At 39.2% G+C, this 21,218-nt stretch overlaps 1 protein-coding gene across 2 annotated transcripts in view; it reads left to right on the top strand.

The window, feature by feature from the left end:
• Positions 1–21,218, top strand: part of DCHS2 (dachsous cadherin-related 2) — a 256,876-nt gene that overhangs the window by 124,058 nt on the left and 111,600 nt on the right. For both annotated transcript variants that reach the window (XM_082727429.1, XM_082727428.1), the window contains 2 exons: positions 54–245; positions 16,611–16,842. In XM_082727429.1, the coding sequence (XP_082583555.1) occupies positions 54–245; positions 16,611–16,842 (424 nt within the window). The remainder of the gene's footprint in view (positions 1–53; positions 246–16,610; positions 16,843–21,218) is intronic.

The following is a 21,218-nucleotide window of genomic DNA, read 5'->3' as shown; positions in this document are numbered from 1 at the left end:
AAAAGTAATGTTAACATTTCCATTCCCTTGCCGACCAACCTCTTGTCTCGTAGGTTAAAGCTTCTGATGCAGATGCCGGACTCTATGGCTTTGTGGAGTATTCTCTTTATGATGGATTCCAAAGCTATGATGCATCTCCTGCATTCCGAATCGACCCACATGATGGGCGAATCTGCGTTTCTCAAGATATTGATAGGGAAAGGGATCCAGCAACCTATGACCTCTTGGTGAAAGCTACGGATGGGGTAAGTGTTCATGCATGAAATCTCAAGCATACTCAACAGTGAACCACTGTGTATATATCAGAGAGTACCACTGATTATCAATTAACCAATCCTGGCTCATAAATCACTACCTCTTTCCTTTGCAAATGCCAGACATTATTACAGATCATTTCATCCATAAATAGTTCAATAATATCTATAACAGATAATTACTTTTTAAAAACATGACTACAATAAATCAATGATAATTCTTTAATAAAATCTAATATCGAGTCCATTTAAAATTTCCTGGATTTTCTAAAAATGTCTTTTAAAAATTTTTTTAAATTTAATTTTATTTTTTTCAGTGTTCCAAGATTCATTGTTTATGGACCACACCCAGTGCTCCATGTAATACGTGTCCTCCTTAATACCCACCACAAGGCTCCCCCAGCCCCCCATCCCTGCCCCTCCAAAACCCTTAGTTTGTTTCTCAGAGTCCACAGTCTTTCATGATTTGTCTCCCCCTCTGATTTCCCCCAACTCACTGCTTCTCTCCATCACTTAAAAATGTCTTTTAAAAGGTGACTTAATTGAATTAAGATCCAAATGAGTTCAAAATTGATTTTATTGCAATATCCCTTCAGTTTTGGGCCATAACAGTCATCTCCCCTCTTACCCCACACCCCTACCATGCCTTACCTTTTCTCTGATGGTATTTGGTTTTGGAAGAAATAAAATTTTTTGCCCTGTAAATGTTCCACCTTTTGAATGTGGCTGATTACATCCTTGGGATTCATTTAATGCCCTCTTTTATCATATTTCCTATGAACTGATGTTCTGAGCCAGAAACCAGATTAGTTTTGGTTTTATTTAGGTGGTGCTGTGTGTTTCTTACTATATCGCCAGACACAAGCCATTATTCCATTACGGGGTACAATGTGGTGAAATTTGAATTCTGTTATTCCTTTTGCATTTATTATCTGGAATTCTTCAACTAAGAATGTTCTCTCATCAACTATTTGATTATCCTGAAATACAGTTCATAGAGGGGGGGGAGGCAGGATAATGCTCGATTCATTCTATTTTAACAGTTTTTAGAATAACAAGTTGATGCATTTAATCTCTCCTAAGGGTATAATTATAAAAAATTATAATTTTTTTAATGTGATTATAAATTCTTGGAATTTCGTATATTTTATGTATTTCATACATTGCTGACATTATTCTCTCTGATGTTCATACTCACCCATCTTAGGTCAGTAATGGCACCTTCAATTTGACTTTTATGACTTTTTTTGGTAAACGTTTAAATTGGCATATAAAATGCATGCATCAAGGTGCACAAATTATAGTACGATTTAGTGGATTTTTGCAAAACAAACACATGCATGGAACCAGGTGAAGAAACATTACCAGAACCCTGGAAGGCCCACTCTTGGCCTCTTGTTCATCCCTTGCTCCCTGCCTTTCAGGTTAATTGCTATTGACTTTCTTTTTTTAAGATTGTATTTATTTCCTTGAGAGAGCATGCAAGAGTACATGAGCTGGGGGGAGGGGCAGAGGGAGGAGAAGAAGCAGGCTCCCCACTGAGAAGGGAGCGGATGCAGGGCTGGATCCTGGGACCCTGGGATCCTGACCTGAGCCAAAGGTAGACACTTAACTGACTGAGACACCCAGGCGCCCCTATCACTACTGACTTCTAACAATATCATTTGCCTGCTTTTAAACTTCTAGCAAATAGAGCTATACACTATGTATTTTTATTGTTTGTTCTGTCAAACATTATTTCTAAGACTCATACATGCTGTTGTGTATAGCAATCATTCGCTCATTCTCACTGGTTCATAGTATTCTTTTATTGGAATTTGTGATAATTTTTCATCTATTCTATAATTGATGGCATACATTTTAGGCTGTTACAAAAAGTGTTTCTGTTAACATTCTTATACATGTAATTTGTTGAACAAATACAAGCATTTTTTGGTAAAAGATTTTATTTATTCATTTATACATTCATTTATTTATTTATAGAGCAGGAGCAGTGAAAGGGAAGGGGGAGGGAGAGAGAATCTCAAGCAGACTCCTTGCTGAGCATGGAGCCCAATGTAAGGCTTGATTCCAGGACCCGGAGATCATGACCTGAGGCGAAATCAAGAGCTAGCCGCTTAAATGACTGAGCCACCAAGGCCCCAAGCATTCTATTTATATGTATATTGAGTATATATTCAGGAGTGGAATTGCTAGACCTTAAGAAAGCCAAACAACTTTTCAAATGGTTGTACCAGTTTATACTTACACCAACAACAGGGTATGAGAATTTCATTTGCTCCACATCCTCCCAACAATTGGTATTTAATGTCGTTTTAATTACAGCAGTCCTGGTACCTAGTCAGTGGTGTATCACATGGCGGTTTTACTTCACATTTCCTTCAGGACTGATGAGCACTGTTTCGTATGTTTATTGGCTGTTTGTAGAAATGGTTTTGTGAAGTGTCCGTTCAGTTCTTTACCCATTTTCTATTGTATTATTGGGTTCTTTTCTTGTTGATTTGTATGAATTCTTATATTTTTGACACTCAAGCCCTTTGTTGTATGTACTTAACTGTGTATCCCTTCTTCCATCCTGTGGCTTGCCTTTTTACTCGCCTACTGGTATCTTTTGAGGAACAGAATTCTAATAAAACTTGTTAATTCTAATAAAACTTAGTTTATTAATTGTTTCTCTTTCTAGAAAATTTAGAGGTATTGGCTATCCTTTTTAGAAGTTTATTTAGAAGTAATTTGCTTACCTTAGAGACATGTGGTGTTACCTTACATTTTCTTCTGAAAACTTTTTTGTTTAACCTTTCATACTCATTTTTTTCCATCTAGTGGGAGGAAGGCTTGTTATTTCTTTTTTTTCTAATATGGATTCCAAGATGACTGTTCTCTCATCACTGCTTTTATTATAAATCATGTGCTGATGTATGTGTACATCCATTTCTGGACACCCTATTTTTGACTGTTTGTCTACCACTGTACTAGTGCCAGCCTCTCTTAATTGTTTAAGCTCTATAGTAGGTCACGATATTGTATATTCTTTTAGCTTTGTCCTTCATTTTCAAGACTGCCTTGGCTCTTCCTGGCTATTCCATTTACATTTCCAAGTACATTTCAGAAACAGGTTGTTCAATTTTCTTTTTGTTACAGGACGATAACCTACTATAGACACACTATTCTGAATTTTTCTTTTTTCTTTTTTTTGTTTATTTTGGAGACTTTCCTTGTTTCTGTTTTTATCTGCTTACTACTCCTTTGTTGGGTACTGCTAACACCTCTCTGATGTACTTTCTCTTCTGAAAGTAATAGGCAGATCCACCTACTTAAGACATGAGTTGGTGGGGAAAATGAATCTAAATATATTTACCACAAGTAAGCATGTAGAAACTACCATGAAAATGAGGACATTTATATTTCATAAAACTAACATGATCTGAATAGATTTTTATAAATTCCTGACCATGTGGTTTTAGGAATTCTTGCTTCTTTGTAAGAAAAGATGTAGGAAACAAAAAGAGGTATAAATAGAGGAATTTAGGTTAATTCAAATCTACATGATTATTTAAAGCTCAAAATATACACACACAAATATTAATTCAAGACTTCAGAAATATATTTTCCTTTTTTTTTTTTAAGAGAGAGAGAGAGAGAGTGTGTGTGTGTGTGCATGCACATACACACGAGCAAACTAGGGGGAGTGGCAGAGAGAGAGAGGGAGAGAGAGAGAATCTTAAGCAGGCTTCACACTCAGCATGGAGCCCAATGGGAAGCTTGATTCTATGAACCTGAGATCACGACCTGAGCCAAAATCAAGAGTCAGACACTTAACCCACCAAGCCACCCAGATGCCCCCCAGAAATATATTCTTCATAGATCTTGAGATAATCATAAAAGTCCATTGTAGAAGTGAATAACCAGTTTAAATCCAATTCTGCAGCAGTTGAGCATCTGTTTCTAATTAGTTGGTTTCAGATGATCTTGTAAAAGTGTATAAAGAAATTATCTTAATAGAAGTAAAATCATTTAACGCAGGATATTTTTTATCCCCCCAAAGCAGTGCACTTAATTAGGATTATTGGCAGTGGAATAAAAAAAGTCAACTCAGATATTTAATTTAAACCTCCTTGCTTTTGTCTGTTCTCCTATTGAACTTACTCTACAGAAATTAAGAAGAATGCTTTCCTTTTCACTCATCTTACCAGATTCTGTTGCAATGTTCAAGTTCATCTTTAACCATGCCATCTCTCCACAACCCTATCAGACTGAACAAAGGAATCCGTTTTTTTTTAAATTTCCCAGCCAAAAGATACTTTATTTGAAAAGATAACCAAGAAAGTGTTTATAAACAGATTATGGGTAGCTTTTTTGCTAATTTTTAAGAAATCATGAGATGATCTCTAGGTTGCTGACTGCAACGGTCTGAATAGTTATACCGCACCCCCCATTCATATGTTAAAAACCTAATACCCAAAGTGATGATATTAGGAGGTGGGGGCCTTTGGAAGGTGATTAGGTCATGAGGGTGGAGTCTTCATGAATGGGATTAACATTCTTGTACTAGGCCTCAGGGAGCCCCTTAGCCTTTTCTGCCAGTTGAGGCCACCAGGAGAAGTTGGCAGGCTCCCAGCCTTCACCAGAACTTGGCTGTGCTGCTACCTGATCTTGGACTTCTAGCTTCCAGAACTGTGAGAAATAAATATCCATTGTTTGTAAGCCACCCAGTCTATGGTACTTCATTAGAGCAGCCGTAATGGACTAAGACAATGCATGGGAGTCATAACCTTCTTCTGTTTAAAAACTCGTGTTGTAGAAGAAAACCCTCTAACAAAGCACAACATATTTCAGTTTCATTTGAACAGAAGCAACTTCTCTGTGGGTACTTCATATTCAAGATCTCACCCTATTGTTCAAGCAGGCCCTGGCACAGACTGGAACTGCTCTGAACCCTGAGTGGTTTGATACTGGTTTCATCCTTATTTAGGGAAGGGCAAGAAGGTGGCTGCCATTGAAAAAACCAGTTTGCTATACTCACAGATTCCAGGATGGGGTTGGGGTGGGTAGGGCGGTGTATGTCACACTGCGGTGTAGAGGTGGGTGTGTGCACAATGGGAAGCACTGGAGTGGGTGAGGAGTCAGAGAGACAGAGAGGGAAGACCATGGGCAGGGGCCTTTATTTTGGTTTCCAAGGGAAGGAATGGGAAAGGCAGAACAGACAGACTTAAGATTGGCTAGTTTGAGTACTTTCAACAAGCTCTGGGGCATAGAGGCAGTCTCTAGCTGTCCTGGTGCTTGACCTTTGGGTGATTAGGGCAGGTGAATAGTGGCCTAGAGTGGTGAAAGCATAGGAAAGGATGTGGTTGGGTTCTGGGCTCCAGATTGGTTGGTTTGCATTTAAAAAGCATGCCCACTGGAAACTGGGCAATCTTCTAGGATCAGCAAAGCCCAGTGTCAAAGCATTAGAACATGGAAAACAGAAGACATGGCTAATACATTGCCCTAGCACAGAGTCTCCTCTTAGAGGGAGGAAGAACTCTTGTATGCTTGAGGCTCTGGCAAAGAATATCTTTGCCTCTACCTTGTTTTACTCAGCGTATTGGAAATAGCACCCAGTGATACTGAGAGAATTCACTATTCAGTTTAACTTTTGTCCCCGCATAGCATCTGAAATCATCAAAGACAGGTTCTGTCATGGCCTGGGCTGTCAGCACTTTGTTGTCTTTGTGTCAGGCCCTGTGTGGTCCCGTGCAGGCGTCACACACCACTGGTAGGTCCTGGGCCAGTGGTCCGCAGACTTGCAGTCAGGGTCCACCAGCGAGTGCTCTTCCTCTTCCTGTTCCTCCCCACTTTCATCTCTGGCATCCTCCTCCTCCTCCTCTTCATCTCTTCTCACTGCATCTTCTATCTCATCTCTGTCCTCTTCCAAGTTTATCTCCTTTGGGCAGTCTTGAGTTTGTGAATCCACCTGTATTCAAGTCTGCCATTTTTTTTCCCATCCTGTGGGGAATCAAAATAGTAGAAATTATTCAGGATAAACTGGCAGTCCCTTGTTTCAAACATGCCGCCCTAAACCTTAGAGCAGCTCACACTTCCTGGTCAGCATGGCATAGGTATAGGCACTTGGCTCTGTCAGAAGGCTACTGGCTTCATCAGAACCATTTTCCTCCTTCCTGCTGCCTGAGACAGAGAGCATTTGTTCAGTGCTAATCATTGTCCCATCCTCTGTGACCACCTTTATGACTACATCCAGGGATTCCTGGGTGCTGGCTTCCTTACATGAGCTTATTATCACTTTCAGGCTGCAAGTTTTTTGGATTTTTTGTTTTGCCTCTGTTTTTTCTTCTCTGACCCAGTCCCATTAGCTGTTCTGCAAACCAGAGGCTCTTTGTGGTATTATAGAAGTCATCAAAGAAGTCAACTTCCAGACTCTCTTCTTTTTCCTTACTACAAACACCCCCAAAAGTTGTATGTTGATTCAGGCCACAGCTACCAATATGCTAGATCTAGGAGTGAGCTATATTCCCCTAGGAATAATCTGAGTCTACACTCTTTCACCTTTTTTTCTGTCCTCAGACTTTAGTGGAGCGTATTGGAATGCAGGGTGTGTTTGTCCACATTTGTTGACTGTTTCCAATAGCCTCCATAGATGATTATGCTCTCCTGTGAGATGACAGAAATTTGGCAGCCCAATTTGGGTATGGGCCCTCTTCCTCATGGCACAGCTTGCTCCACGTGAATGTGTCCAGGTTAAAGTCATGCCTGTCATACTGAGAGATGTGATTCCTTGTACCCTCATGGAAAACACCAAAAAGAATTAACTGTGTCTTCCAGGCTACCATCTGATACCCACTCTGACTTGAAGGGTCCCTTGTTGATTTGTCTTGGTCCCTGTCCTTGCTTGCCAAATGAAGGACCCAAAGATCTGTGTAGTGAATATGGTCAATTCATCTTCCTCAGGATGATCAGAGAAAAACACATTCAGTGTTGGTGAAGGTAGGGTATGTGCATTTCTACAACCTAAGTGTTTTCAGACACATCTGGAGGTTGGCTATTAGAGCTTCAGGGTCTCCTCCTTCCCCAGTTTTTGGACATTTTCTTCTCCATCTTAGTGGCCTTTTCTCTTTCTTGTCCATCATGTGGGTCTGAAGCCACACAGGGAGCCCCAAGAGGGAGCTGCTTGTGCAACCTGATTAGAATTGGACCCTCACGGGGGCAGTTCTGGTGATGCATTTTTAAAGACAAACTAGAAAATGTGTCCTCCTTCCTCTACATTGTAAGTATTTAACAGTTCACTATTCACTATGTTTGAGCTTAAAATTGCCTCCAACTTTCCTCTGTTTGCTTCAGAATATGCAAGAGCAGGCAACGTATGTGCTTGTGTGAGCATGTGTGAGCATGCGTGTCTACGTGTACTATCCAGTGTGCACTATTTATTCTGTTGCCTGCATGGTCTTTACACATTCCTTCTGTGATGAGCTGTGCATTTCTACAGGATGAAGCCTGTGTGTGTCATAATTGTTCTATGCAGTGTGTACTAGCCACATATGTCCTCAATCAAAAAGGCTGATAACAATGCAGATAACCATCTAGCTTGGATTTGAAGAATAAATGAACTCAGACAAGATATTTTAGGTTCAAGATGTTGGATTCTAGGACATAATGAATTTATTTAAAACAATGAAATGAGTCTTGACAGAAGACCTTTAACTTTACATAATTCCCCTCATAATCTATGGTCTTTCCCCTGATACTGTAAGCTCTTTGGAAGAAAACTGCTGGGAACCCATTTGCTAGTGGTCACTAAGAGATTGCTATCTGTCGATAGAAAATTTTTCTCTTATAAAATACCTAGATGTTCTGGGCTTCTTTGCTGCTGCTCTATTTATCCTTGTGATGGCTGTCAATATTTTTTAATGTAATCACCTCTCTTATTCTACTGGTATTCTGGTGTTCTGAAATAATCTATTTTTCCTGGTATTGCTGCTGCTGTGTATCTCATAGATAGAAGCCATGAGAATGCTATAAAATTGCGTAATGGAAACAAATAATTGGATCACATTGGAAAGCAAGTGGTTTTTCACAGTAAAGTGCTATAATTTAATTATTCCATGCTTATCTCTAATTCCTTGTTTTCCTTTCACACTTGTTTTTGCCAAATGACCCTCTTTTTGGTATGTATTTATTAACATTGTATCTCTATTTTTTGTGACATCCAAATTCAGGAACTGAAATAGATGTCTGAGATAAGCTATTTCAACTCTATATCACCACTCCAGGCTTAGGGGAGGATTGTGTCAGACTAGCAATATAGAAAGTAAATTGAGTTAGTCCTTCACTGCTATATATATTCATGATAAAACTTGGCTATGGAAGTTGTGTTGCACAGTTGCGTGTAATGCAAATAGATCTCTAGAAGCAAACTTGTCCAGGAAAAGCTCACACTCATCTTTCCCCTGACTTTATTGAAGTTTAATTGATAAATAAAAATTGTATACATTAAGGTGTACAATTATCATGTTTCTTCAGAAAGATTTATTATTTATTTGAGTGAGAGACAGCACAGGGGAAAGGGGAAGAGGGAGGAGAGAGAGAATCTTAAGTAGACTCCCCACTGAGCATAGAGCATGACTTGGGGCTCGATCTCATTAACCTGAGATCATAGCCTGAGCTGAAACCAAGTCTGATGCTCAACAGACTGGGCCACCCAGGTACACCAAAGTCATGTTTTGATATATGCACACACTATGAAGTGATTACCACAGTCAAGATAATTAGCATATCCATCACATTACATAGTAAGTGGTGAGAACCCTTAAGATCTAGTTTCAGCAAATTTCATGTAATACAGTAATATTAGCTATAATCACCACAGCTGTACTTTAGATCTCTAGAGCTTACTCATCCTGCACAACTGAAACTTAGGGTGCACGCATTTTAATTTTACTAGATTATGTTATCTCCCTTTGCAGTATTCAGTTGCTTTTGTCCTATCTCATATTTTATGAATTACCAGCCCTCCTCACCCTGGTTTCAGGAATAAGCTGCTCCCAATTTCTCCTGTTTTCTAGCTAGATTATCTGAACTATGTAGTTCAAATGGATTGCCTACCATTTTAAAAAATATACTACCAGGATTAATCCGTAAATGTCTTAAATACCACTCTACCTCATTCTTATCACTAGAAGTTTAAGCCTCCTAGTTATCTGCTGTTACCCATATGCTCATCCCCATCCTGTTCTGTTTATACTTTGATTTGATTCAGTCTCCTAGCCAACCTGTAGGCCCTCCCAAACTCTTCTACCATGCCCTCTGGAACTCATGGGCTGTCACTCAGCAATCTCCTTTGTAAACTCAACCTCGTCTCTGACTACTCCTTTATGGTCTTGCCTGATGAAAACACCCACCCCACAGGATACTGATTCCTTGATTCCTCTTCAGCCTTTCACAGAAAAGCCCATATTCCACTAACCACAAACGGGGAGGGAGCTGTTGGTGTGGGTGCCCACCTAATTAATTGCCCATTGCCACATCCAAATCATTTCTATGCCTTTCTTGGTAGAAAACCAATTCACTTTTGAAGTTTATCTTGTCTGGCTATACCATGGACATGCTTTCTTGCTGCTGCAAGAAAGACTCCTTGTCAGTTAGGATCCCTACACCTTACAGACTTCCTCTCGGCCACTGTATTTATTGAGCCATTAAACATTCTGAGTCTCTCACTTCCTTGACTTTCTCACTTCCAATGCTCATCATCTGTAATTATACCACCTCTGAAATCTGGATCTCAAGCATGCTGTACTCTGATAAGCATTCTTAAAAAAAAAAAAAAAAAAAAAGATTTATTCTTTTGAGAGAGCATGGCAGGGCGGGGAGAAGCAGAGGGAAAGGGAAAAACAGACTCCCTTCTCAGTGACATTGGACTCCATCCCAGGACCCTGAGATCATGATCTGAGCCGAAGGCAGACGCTTAACAGACCCAGCCACCCAGGCGCCCCGTCTGATAAACATTCTTGTCTTTCTGTCTCACTTACTGTAGTCTCTCTCTTCTAAGTTGGTAGTTCTTCTCCCAGGTTAAGATCTCTAGTTTATGGACCCATCATAAAGGTCATTCAGTTGCAAAATCCCTTTGGTTCCCTCATTGCATAGAACTCTCTAGATCAAAACCCAGCACTGTCTCAACCTACCTCTGCCTTTTGTCCACATAACTGCTTGAGGGAGAAGTCCTGACCTTCCTGCCTACTCTCAGCTCACATTCTTTGCTTTCTTTCCTATTACCTTGTTAGAGATGTCTGTTGGCCTCAGAAGCAAATCTCTCTCTAATGTTTTGGGTCCCACCCCTTCCTAAGGGCATCACTTTTGTAAGTATTTTCTCTGTTTCCTGCATCACCAATACCTGAAATTCTATTGAATGTCTCCCATAAGCTTACAAAGCACAGTAACAGTTTTTAGCTTTTAAAAAACCTCTTTTTTAAATTTGATGTACCTTTTCAGAAAACCATTTTATTTTTTTTCTTTGACACAAAACCTGCTTAAAAATAGTTGTCTCTCCTTCCCTCACTTTGCAGTCTTTCTTTGACCCATTTTTTCTGTCTAACCTCTCTAATAAATTTGGGGCGCCTGGGTGGCTCAGTGGGTTAAGCTTCTGCCTTTGGCTTGGGTCATGATCCCAGAGTCCTGGGATTGAGCCCTGCATCGGGCTCTCTGCTTGGCGGCGAGCCTGCTTCTTCCTCTCTCTCTGCCTGCTTGTGATCTCTCCCTCTCTCTCTCTCTCTCTCTGTCAAATAAATAAATAAAATTTAAAAAAACCTCTCTAATAAATTTGCTTTTATGAACATGATTTCTTTTGTTCCACATCCTGGCATTCTGTATGTCCATTTTATTTACCTTCTCAGTGAACTTGAAATGATTCTTTGGATGTTGCCGCTCTTGACTTTAATGATACCACAGCTTACTGTTTTGTTCTATTTTGTTTTTCTTAACAAATTGGACCCTCATTTCCCTTACCCTTTGCTCACTCATTTATGAACTCTAGGAAAAAATGCAAGAACAAAGAGAACTGCAGCCCACAAGAGCGAGGCGATATGAAGAACAGGTATTAATACTCTACAGTTAAAGAGCCATAGAACACAAGAACAGAGAGAATGGGTAGCAGACAATGGCCAAAGTAGAAATCGAAATAATGGCAGAATTTTTTTCTGATTTGTTGATTGCCGTAGACAACCAGCCTCCAATATCATATGCAAGCTTGGTCCTTTCCCAAACTACTCCCAATATCCACAGCATGCCTTGAAGGGAATGGAATTCAGGTAGTTTGGTTGAGTCTCTTACTATAATGTTTTTTTGAAGCTTTTTATTTAAATTCCGATTAGTTAACATTCAGTGTAATATTAGTTTCAGGTGTACGATATAGTGATTCAGCAATTCTATCCAACACGCAGTGCTCACATCACAAGTACCCTCCCTTAATCCCCATCAGCTATTTCACTCATCCCCTACCCCTCCCAACTCCATTCTGAAGTGATTCCCATTCTCTTTTTAGTTTTAATCATTTAAACTTTAAAGATTGATTTATTAATTTTAGAGAGAGCACAAGTGGGAGAGGCAGAGGGAGAGGAAGAGAGACTCTCAAGCAGACTCCCCAGTGATTACAGAGCCTTACAAAGGGCTCTATCCATATATATATATATATATATATATATATATATATATAATAATTTAAAAATTAAGGGATTAAAGTTATGTCAAAATCAACCGTGACTTGCTGATAGAAAGAGAAAGAATAAGACAAAGTTAAGAAATATTCATGGGTAGAATTTATGGGGTATATTACCTGTTCCAAACTTAACAGCTTGAAATAACAAACACTTACTGGCACACAAATTCTGAGGGCCAGGCATATGGAAGCAGCTTAGCTTGGTGCTTCTGACTGAACATGTCTCAGAGGCTGCATTATCAGGATAGTCTTGAGGCAGGTGGACAGAGGATTAGTTACAGAGAATTCGGAGGTGAACACTATAATGGAAATGAAGAAAAATGAGTTGAGATTAGCTTTCTCCACACTGTGTTCTGTGAGATACTTGTTTCCTGTTCCTTCCAAAGAGGGTTCTGTGGTTAAATAAGAATGGGGAACACCTCAGAATCTACCCCCTCTAAAAATGAGCATAGGGAAGGCTCTGGGTCCTGAGACACAGGACTCATTTGACTTGGTTATTTCAGCATTTCCTCAACTTTTTGAGTAAGGGACCCCTTTATTTATTCATTTTTATGATACTTTTTTTAAGGATTAATTAATTTATTTTGAGAGAGAGTGAGAGCATGTGCATGTGCATGAATAGGAAGGGGAAGGCAGAAGAAGAGGGAGAGAAAATCTCAAGTGGACTGCACACTGAGCACAGAACTGGACATGGGGCTCGATCCCATGACCCTGAAATCACAACCTGAGCCAAAATCAGGAATCCGATGTTCAACTGACCTCACCACCCAGGCACCCCCAAGACACATCTTTTAATTGCTACCTCCAGTATCTCTTTCTTACACTTAGATTTGATCATGCCCCTTCATTAAGGACAGCAATAGTGTCCTTAATTTAAGGATTTGGGAAGAAAGCAGAACTTTCAATTTTATCCTTTTAAACTTCATTTTTGTAATGTTTTAATAGATAGACATAATGCATTAATGCAGTAAATGCAAAATAAATAAATATGGAGGGTGTACATAGAATCCTGTGGTGTACAGAATGAAGTTAGCCTGCCTCACATTAGTCAGGTTTCCTGAATCTGACTCTACGGACTTTTCTCTAGACCCTGCCTAGCCTCTCCCTGGACTCACCCACTAGTGTACGGACCCATGGCAGAGAATCTGTTTAAATGCTACTACATTTTCTAGGATATCATTTTCACCTGAAATAATTGTTTGGAAGTCTTTTTTTAAGAGTTTTTTTTGTTTGTTTGTTTGAGCAAAATCTATTTGAATCTGGCCTCACTAAATCAGTGGTTAACAGCACTTCATTGTCAAGAACTTGGGGAAGACTTTTATAGAGAAGAAGCAGAAGCAAAGCTAGGAAATGATTTGATTGACTATACCTTAAGTGGTAAGATGCTATTTCTCTTCCCTGTCTTTGAGGCTTTGTTGTCCACTGGAAACTGGACTAGATCCTGAGCTCTTCTAGTTTCTTCAAATACCTGTTTATGACTCTTCAAACTAACATTTCCAATATTTTCCCAGCCCTCTGAGGTTGAAACACTAACAACAAAGACTGCCCGTGAACCTCATTGGAAGGAACCATACTGGGTCCTCTTTGATTCCCAGATGGCAGCCAAATTTAGGGCCTTGAATGTCGGGTCCATATCTCCCCATTTCAAAAAGCTCCTCTACACTCTTGGAACAGCCCGTCAGCTAGAGATATGTGTTTATTGAGCACCCATCTAAAGAAATCCTTCAGCATTGACATTTCTCTCCACACTAAATGTTCCGTGATGATAGTTTTGCATGACAAGAGAATTATACAATACAATTTGATAAGATTCCAAATGTAAAAGAAATAATAATAGAGGATGCATAGTATCATAATATTTGATTAAAACAGGTTGTTTTAATCCAAACTGTTTCATAGTGCCATAAACCCAGTTGTACAGTGTTTGTCACATAACTGCATAGATTCTAAGTGCCTTGTCAACGGGACTCGGTCTTCCTTTTTTCCTCTAAGATTGAGTCATGGTTGGCATTGCCCTTAGCAGAGTGTTTCAACAAGACCTTCATGAAAGGTAGAATGTATACCATAGCAGTACTTTAAAACGTCTAATTTAAAAGAAGTTACCATGGACTTTGCGAACAGATGAATATCTGGTCCTGTTCCAGATCTGTAATTTATAGTCGCATTTACCTTGAACAAGTCACTTAGTTTCTTTGCTTTGGTTTTCTTATCTGCAAAAATGAGAGAAACTATAAATGTCTTAAAAAGTGTATTAAAACAATTGAAGGAGAAAATCCACAAAATACGCTTAACACACATTCACAAATGGTTATTATGAGAAAAAAAAAGCACCCCCACTAATGAATTCAACTATGGCAATTGGATTCCTACAACTGGAAACCTGAGATCGATCTATAGGAATTTCTCTGCAGAAAGATTCACTATTTATGAAAACAAGATTTTTCCTTTGTTATTGAACATTTGACTTGTTTTTGACAGCATTGCCCGATTGAGGATCTTCGTGTATAGCCTAAGAATTAACATTTTTGTTTTTAAAGATCCTAAGCTGGAGCAATACTCCTTTCTTAACATCTTCCCCACTTTCTCATCCCTTCCTCAAACTGAAGTAACTTCTTGAACCCAAGGAGAAATATAAAAGGAAAGGGAAAGGAAGGACCAAAGTAAAACAGAAGGCAGATGGCAGGCAGGTTGGAGAATCAGCGGGGTCTCTGTCAGGTGCCCTGCAGGACTCTATTGGCCATCAGCCTGCAGCCCCTCTTTGCTGCCCTCCACTGTGACCTGTGGGCCATCCAGGGCTGCTGCAGACACGGGCTGCCTTCTAAGTATGCGGGTGGGGGTATGGGTGGGAGTGTATGGGAAAGGACCCTTCCTTGCTTTCACCTTGGTTGCAGCCTGCCCCCATTTCTCCAGTTCTAGTTGCTAACAGACATGGTCTTGGTGCTTTATTCAACGCAGGACATGGAAAACCACTCTACTTTTGAAGGTGTATTTCCCCAGTGTTTTTTAGTCCCCAGTGTCTAGGGTACTTGCAAATGGTGTGAGAGCCATTTCCGGGTTTGTTGTTAACCTTATCCCAAATGATACTCTTTCTGCCCTCCCTCACCTGAAGCATGTGCTTCTTAGGATGGCTTCTCTTTGCTTCCTGCCAAACCTTTCTTCTCCAGAATCCTCTTTCCTCTTTGCTCAGTGCATCTCTGAACTGTAGGGGAGAGAGAGGGAAGGTGGGAGGGAGAGAAAGAGAGAGACAGAAAGAAGTGAGTGAGAAAGTCCAGGCTGTTGTGACTTACCAAGGATTTTTATCAAAGATCAAAGTATCTAAATATACCAGACAGAAATGGAAAATGGTGCTTTAAAGTAGGAACACATGTTTTACTTTAGAAAAGTAAAAATTGCAGAAGATTATTTTCTTCTATTGTATTCTCTCCCCTTCTTCTGACTTTTAATTGGAGGCAACACAGAATAAACAGGGTGGGATCTACTTCTCACTATTACTACCAACTACTACTACTACTACTTTATGCCCTGTATTATCTTCCTAAAACTTGACTAATTCAGAATTCCAAAACAAATCTGGCCCCAGATATTAGGATAAGTACCTTCACCACCACCATCCACTCCAGACTTGATGATTCCAATAGCCATCTAACTGGTTTCCCTCCTTCCAGCCTTGCTCCCCTCCAGTTAATTTTGAACTGTGTCGCTAGAGTGACAGTGAAAATCTAAGTCAATTCAAGCCACTCCTCTACTAAAAATACTCCAATAGGGTTTTCATAGGCCCATAGAGCCCTCCATGACCTGCCCCTGCCATCCCAACATCACCCCACTGGCTTTCTTGCTATTCCTGACAGGCTTGGGATCTACACTGTACTCCTGCTTCAGGGCCTTTGCACTTGTTCTTTCCTCTGTTATACTTTTCCTCCAGATTACTGAAGTCCAGTTCCCTAACATAAGTCAGTCTTTAAATATCTGTAAGGCTTTCACTGACAACATTTTCTACATTACATCTTCCTCCAAAATTTTCTTACCATCCCTCTTTAGCAGTTAAAAATTATCCTAGGGATAAAAGTTTCTTTTTTTCTCTTTGGACAACAGGAAAGTTTGCCTTGAATATCTTTGGCCTGTAGTGTGAAATTATTGCTTCATAGGAGTTTTAAGTTACCACTTAAAACCACTTAAAAATATTTAAGTATTAAATATTTAAAACTTAAAAAATACTTCATATTTAAGAATCAGCATTGTACAGGGCACCTGGTGGATCAATTGGTTAAGTGTCTGCCTTTGGCTTAGGTCATGATCCCAGGGTCTTGGGATCAAATCCCACGTTGGGCCCTCTGCTCAGTGGGGAGCCTGCTCCTCCCTCTGCCTGCAGCTCCCCCTGCTTATGCTCTCACTCTCTCTTTCTCACTCTCTCTCTCTCTCCCTCCCTGTCAAATAAATAAATAAATAAAATCTTATAAAAGAATCAGTGCTGAAGTACACTTACATGCTATTGCACGTGAACTCGTATCTCAAGGTTAAAAGTAAAATGAATATCTATCTATCTATCTATGTCTTTTTGTTGTTCTAAAATTCTCTTCTAGGATCTTTGTCAATTATTTTGCCATCTCAGTTTTTAGGAAAAATTAATTTGTAATTACTTCTCATTTATCCAACAGGGTGGACTAAGCGCCCAAGCTTTTGTTCGTGTGGAAATGGAGGATGTGAATGATAATGAACCTGTCTTTAACCCATCAACCTACATGACGAGTATTAGCAGCCAGACTCAGCCAGGCACCGAGATCCTCAATGTTCTTGCCACTGACAGGGATTCCGGGATATTTGGAACGGTGGCTTATGAGCTCATTCCCGGAGACCTGTCGTCCCTTTTTACCATCGACTCCACTACAGGTGTGTGTTCTCCAACCAGTTTTCCTCTGAAATCAACAGCTTCCACTTTACAGCCAGAGAATTGGCAAAAGTGATTTTTTTTTATTAGCAGGGATGTTATGGGACTTAGTCACCTTCTGGAAGGCAGTAAGGTATTTTGTAAAGCTCCAAGGTTTTGTGATTACATGAGACCTGGATCTGAGTTCGAGCCTTGTTCCCTACTGGTCTTATAATCTTTATTGACCTCAGTCTTTTTAACCTTAAAAGTAGTGTTATCAGTCCCTGCATTGTAAGGTTTTGTGAGGATTAGAGGCAGTAAATTATGAGAAACAGCTGACTGATAGCATTTATTTTGCAAATGTTCATTCACTCCGTTTGTACGATCTTGCCATCTAAGGGTGATTCCCATGATTTCAGTGTATTAACAGATAATTTAGTGCAGAGAGCGTTATGTGGAAATCCAAAGTAGATCCCTTTCTTGTACCCAGTCTGGCATTCCCTAGTTTCTTCGGATCTTCACTTCCTTGTTTTTAGCAAGATACCTAAAGTCCTTTTAATTCTCTAATACAGTAATTGCATATCCACCAAAAAGTCCAGTGGATAAACTGAGTCTTTTAGAAATAATCATAATTTAGGAAGTTATCATCCCCTTCTTATTTATTTATTGTTAGCAAAGTAATGTTTAAAATAGTTGATTACAGGAAAATCTAAAATTTCAAGTATATGACACTACATTTTAATACTTTTGAGATATTGGAGATGTTCCGGTCCCAAAATGATGCTGCAAAAAAAAAAAAAAAAAAAAAAATTAAACAAACCCCCTCATTTTTTTTACATTTCTCTTTTTTTAAAAAAAATTAATTACATTTTACTTTATTGTAGTAAGAGCACTTAACATGAGCTCTGATGTCTTAACAAATTTGTAAGTATACGATGTGTTATTGTTGTCAACAGATACAATGTACAGCCAATCTCTAGAGTTTACTCATCTTGCTTAACTGAAACTTCATGTTTATTGATTAGCCACTTCCCAACTCCTCCCGCAGCAAGCCTCTTGCAACCACCACTCTGCTCTTTGATTTTATGATTTTGACTCTTGGAGACAAGAGTGCTTCTGTTACTGGCTTCTTTCACTTAATATAATATCCTCCAGGTTCTTCCATACTGTTGCATTTTGGAGGATTTCCTTCTGTTTTAAGGCCAAATACTATTCCACTGTATGTATGTACCATATTTTCTTTATCCATTCATTTGTTGATGGACAGCTAAATTATTTTTACAGTTTGGCTGTTGTGAACCTGGGAGTGCGGATATCTCTTTGACATTTTATTTCTTATTAAAGCTTCTGGGTAGAATGCATTTCTGTTGTGATGAGGATAATGTCTGATGTTATAATAGACACTTTCTGTACATTGTCTTTATTGGATCTTCACAATACCCTCTGCAACAACCATATTCGCTCACAACAATCACTAATTTACATGGCAAATCTTATCTACCATGTTAGTTTGGCTTCTCACCCAACCCCAGGAGGTGGAGAGTCATTGCTTCTTGCTTGGAAGGTGTACTTGCATCTGATGTGTGTGACTGGGGGATTAGTTGTTTGCAACGGCAGTCTCAATAAGGCAGAATTTTCCTTGCTCAAAATAATCCATTGATGTGGCTCCTTTAACATTTCAAAGATCAGAAGAAAATACTTTTTTTTTTTTTTTTTTTTAAGGAAATTAGTCTGCTTATCTTGGCATTTTCAAAGTCTGTCTAAACTCCTTGTCAAATTGTCAGGCCCTCTAGGACACGAGCATTGCCAAAAATATATAGGTCAGCCAGTAATCAGGGCACACGATCTGAAAACATTTAGTAGATTGTTTTTAAAAGACATCAACATGCTCATCGTCTAGTTTTCCCTGGAAGGGCTTGAAGAATGAGCTGTACTGTGTTTTGTTTTTAGAAGAGATCTCTTGCTGTTGCACTGGCTTCGGGAAGCCACAGGCTTCCATTCTTGGCCCGGGCTGTAAGACAAATGCCATTGTTAATCAAGGAGAACGCTTTACATGGGTCATTATCTAGGGAAATATCATGGTATTTTTTTAAAGCAAAGACCAAATTTGTAATGGAAGTAGCCTTGGGTTATTATTGTTGGCAGTTGTGATGCCGGTTCATTTAGGTTGAAGACGTTTTTCTAACAGTGCTCAGAATTTGGTTGCACTTAATCACAACTCATGAGAAATTCATGAGGCCTGGTAATGCTTTACTTTAACCTTTAGAAGGGAATTAAACAGCATCACAACTAGCTATGGGGAAAAGTTGCCTAGTGAACAGGCAGTCTTCAGTTTGAACAGCTGAATTCAAGTTCATCTGTTGGCTGACTGCAGCTTTGAATACTTTTCCTTTTTTTTTAAATGTAATATTTTATTAATTGTTTTTATTAACATATAATGTATTATTTGCCCCAGGGGTACAGGTCTGTGAGTCATCAGCACTCACCATATCACATACCCTCCCCAATGTCCATAACCCAACCACCTTCTCCATACCCCCATCTCTCCAGCAACCCTCAATTTGTTTTATGAGATTAAGAGTCTCTTATGGTTTGTCTCCCTCCTGATCCCATCTTGTTCCATTTTTTCCTTCCCTACCCCCCAAGTCCCTTACTTTGCCTCTCAAATTCCTCATATCAGGGAGATCATATGATAATTACATTTACATCATCCATAGTAGTAAGGCTTCTGTAGTGGTAGTAAGGCCCTGCCAAAAAAGCTAATCGAATGGTGGTTGTTCTCAAAGAGTAGAACAAGTTGCTGTATTGGAACTTCTTCTGGACATTTTAACAATATTCATTCTTCTGATCCAAGAGCATGGAATGGTCTTTCATCTTTTTGTGTCTTCTTCAGTTTCTTTCATGAGTTTTCTGTATTTCCTCGAGTACAGATCCTTTACCTCTTTGGTTAGGTTTATTCCCAGGTATCTTATGGTTCTTGGTGCTATAGTAAATGGAATCAATTCTCTAATTTCCCTTTCTGTATTTTCATTGTTAGTGTAAAAGAAAGCCACTGATTTCTGTACATTGACTTGTATCCTGCCTCGTTACTGAATTGCTGTATGAGTTCTAGTAGTTTGGGGGTGGAGTCTTTTGGGTTTTCCATATAAAGAATCGTGTCATCTGCAAAGAGAGAGAATTTGACTTCTTCATTGCCAGTTTGTATACCTTTGATTTCTCTTTATTGTCTGATTGCTGTTGCTAGGACTTCTAGTACTATGTTGAACAAGAGTGGTGAGAGTGGGCATCCTTGTCGTGGATCTGTTTTGTTATTGTGGTTGTTGCTGTAACCTATACAAAGCTGGACTTTCTTCCTTCTGCTGTAAGATCTGTCTTTACTGAGGCTGCCAGTGTAAATGCAGAGTCAAGAAATTGCCTCTATCAATATATATTTGTAAAACAAATGAATAAATGACAGCTAGAAATAATTGAAAAGTGATTTAAATCCTTATTACATATTCTTAAGAAACTGCTAGGCAGTGTCCTTGATAACACAGAGCAAAATTTCATCTAAAATCTTCTTTCCACAGACTTCTGAGTGGCTAGTTGTTAAGTATCTGTCTTTGGCTTAGGTCATGACCTCGGGGTCCTGAGGTCAAGCCCCGCATTGGGCTCCCTGCTTGGTGGGAAGCCTGCTGCTTCCTCTCTCACTCATCCTGCTTGTGTTCCCACTCTTGATGTGTCTCTCTCTGTCAAATAATAAACAAAAATAAAATCTTTTAAAAAATAAAATAAAATAAAATAGAACCTTCTTTCTGCATTAGAGTGCGGTTGTTAATCCTATGGCTCACCTCCACTTTTCCTCACAATTCTCCCAAACTCCACCTGGCTAGCATTTTTCTATATATATATATGCTAAGTATACTAAATATATTTGTATTTATATATAGTTACATAATTCTATAGATGTATAGCTATATAGTTTTATATGAGAAGAATATTGAGAATTGATGAGCTAATTTATACATTGTCACTCCTTTGTGAATTACTCTAAGGGTCTCTCCTAGAGACGTTTATTCATTTGCTCACTGGTTCATTCATCCTTTCATTTTGATGCTTCCTCTATCAGACATGCTGTTTTCTAAGCTTATACACTTCGTGCTAGATAGGTTTATGTTTTTCTGAAGCCAAGAGATTGCCCATTGATCTTTTTGTGCCACAATCAAGACTCATGCTTTAAAAATAGAGCTCTTTGAGTTTCTGTGTTCATCTGGTAAGAAAAATGTTTTGGAGAAAACTGAAGGGGGTGTGGTGATGTCATGGTTGTTTTCTCTTGTGGGTTTATCTTCCTGTTCTGTTTCTGGTTTTCTAAGTTTGTTGTTGGTTCAAAGAACATTTTTGTAAAATGTGCTTAGGCACC

Source organism: Mustela nivalis (genome assembly GCF_964662115.1).
Source record: "Mustela nivalis genome assembly, chromosome: 4".
NCBI classification, from domain to species: domain Eukaryota; kingdom Metazoa; phylum Chordata; class Mammalia; order Carnivora; family Mustelidae; genus Mustela; species Mustela nivalis.
Note: the sequence above shows the minus strand (reverse complement) of the source record. Positions and strands in the feature narration are given on the sequence as shown.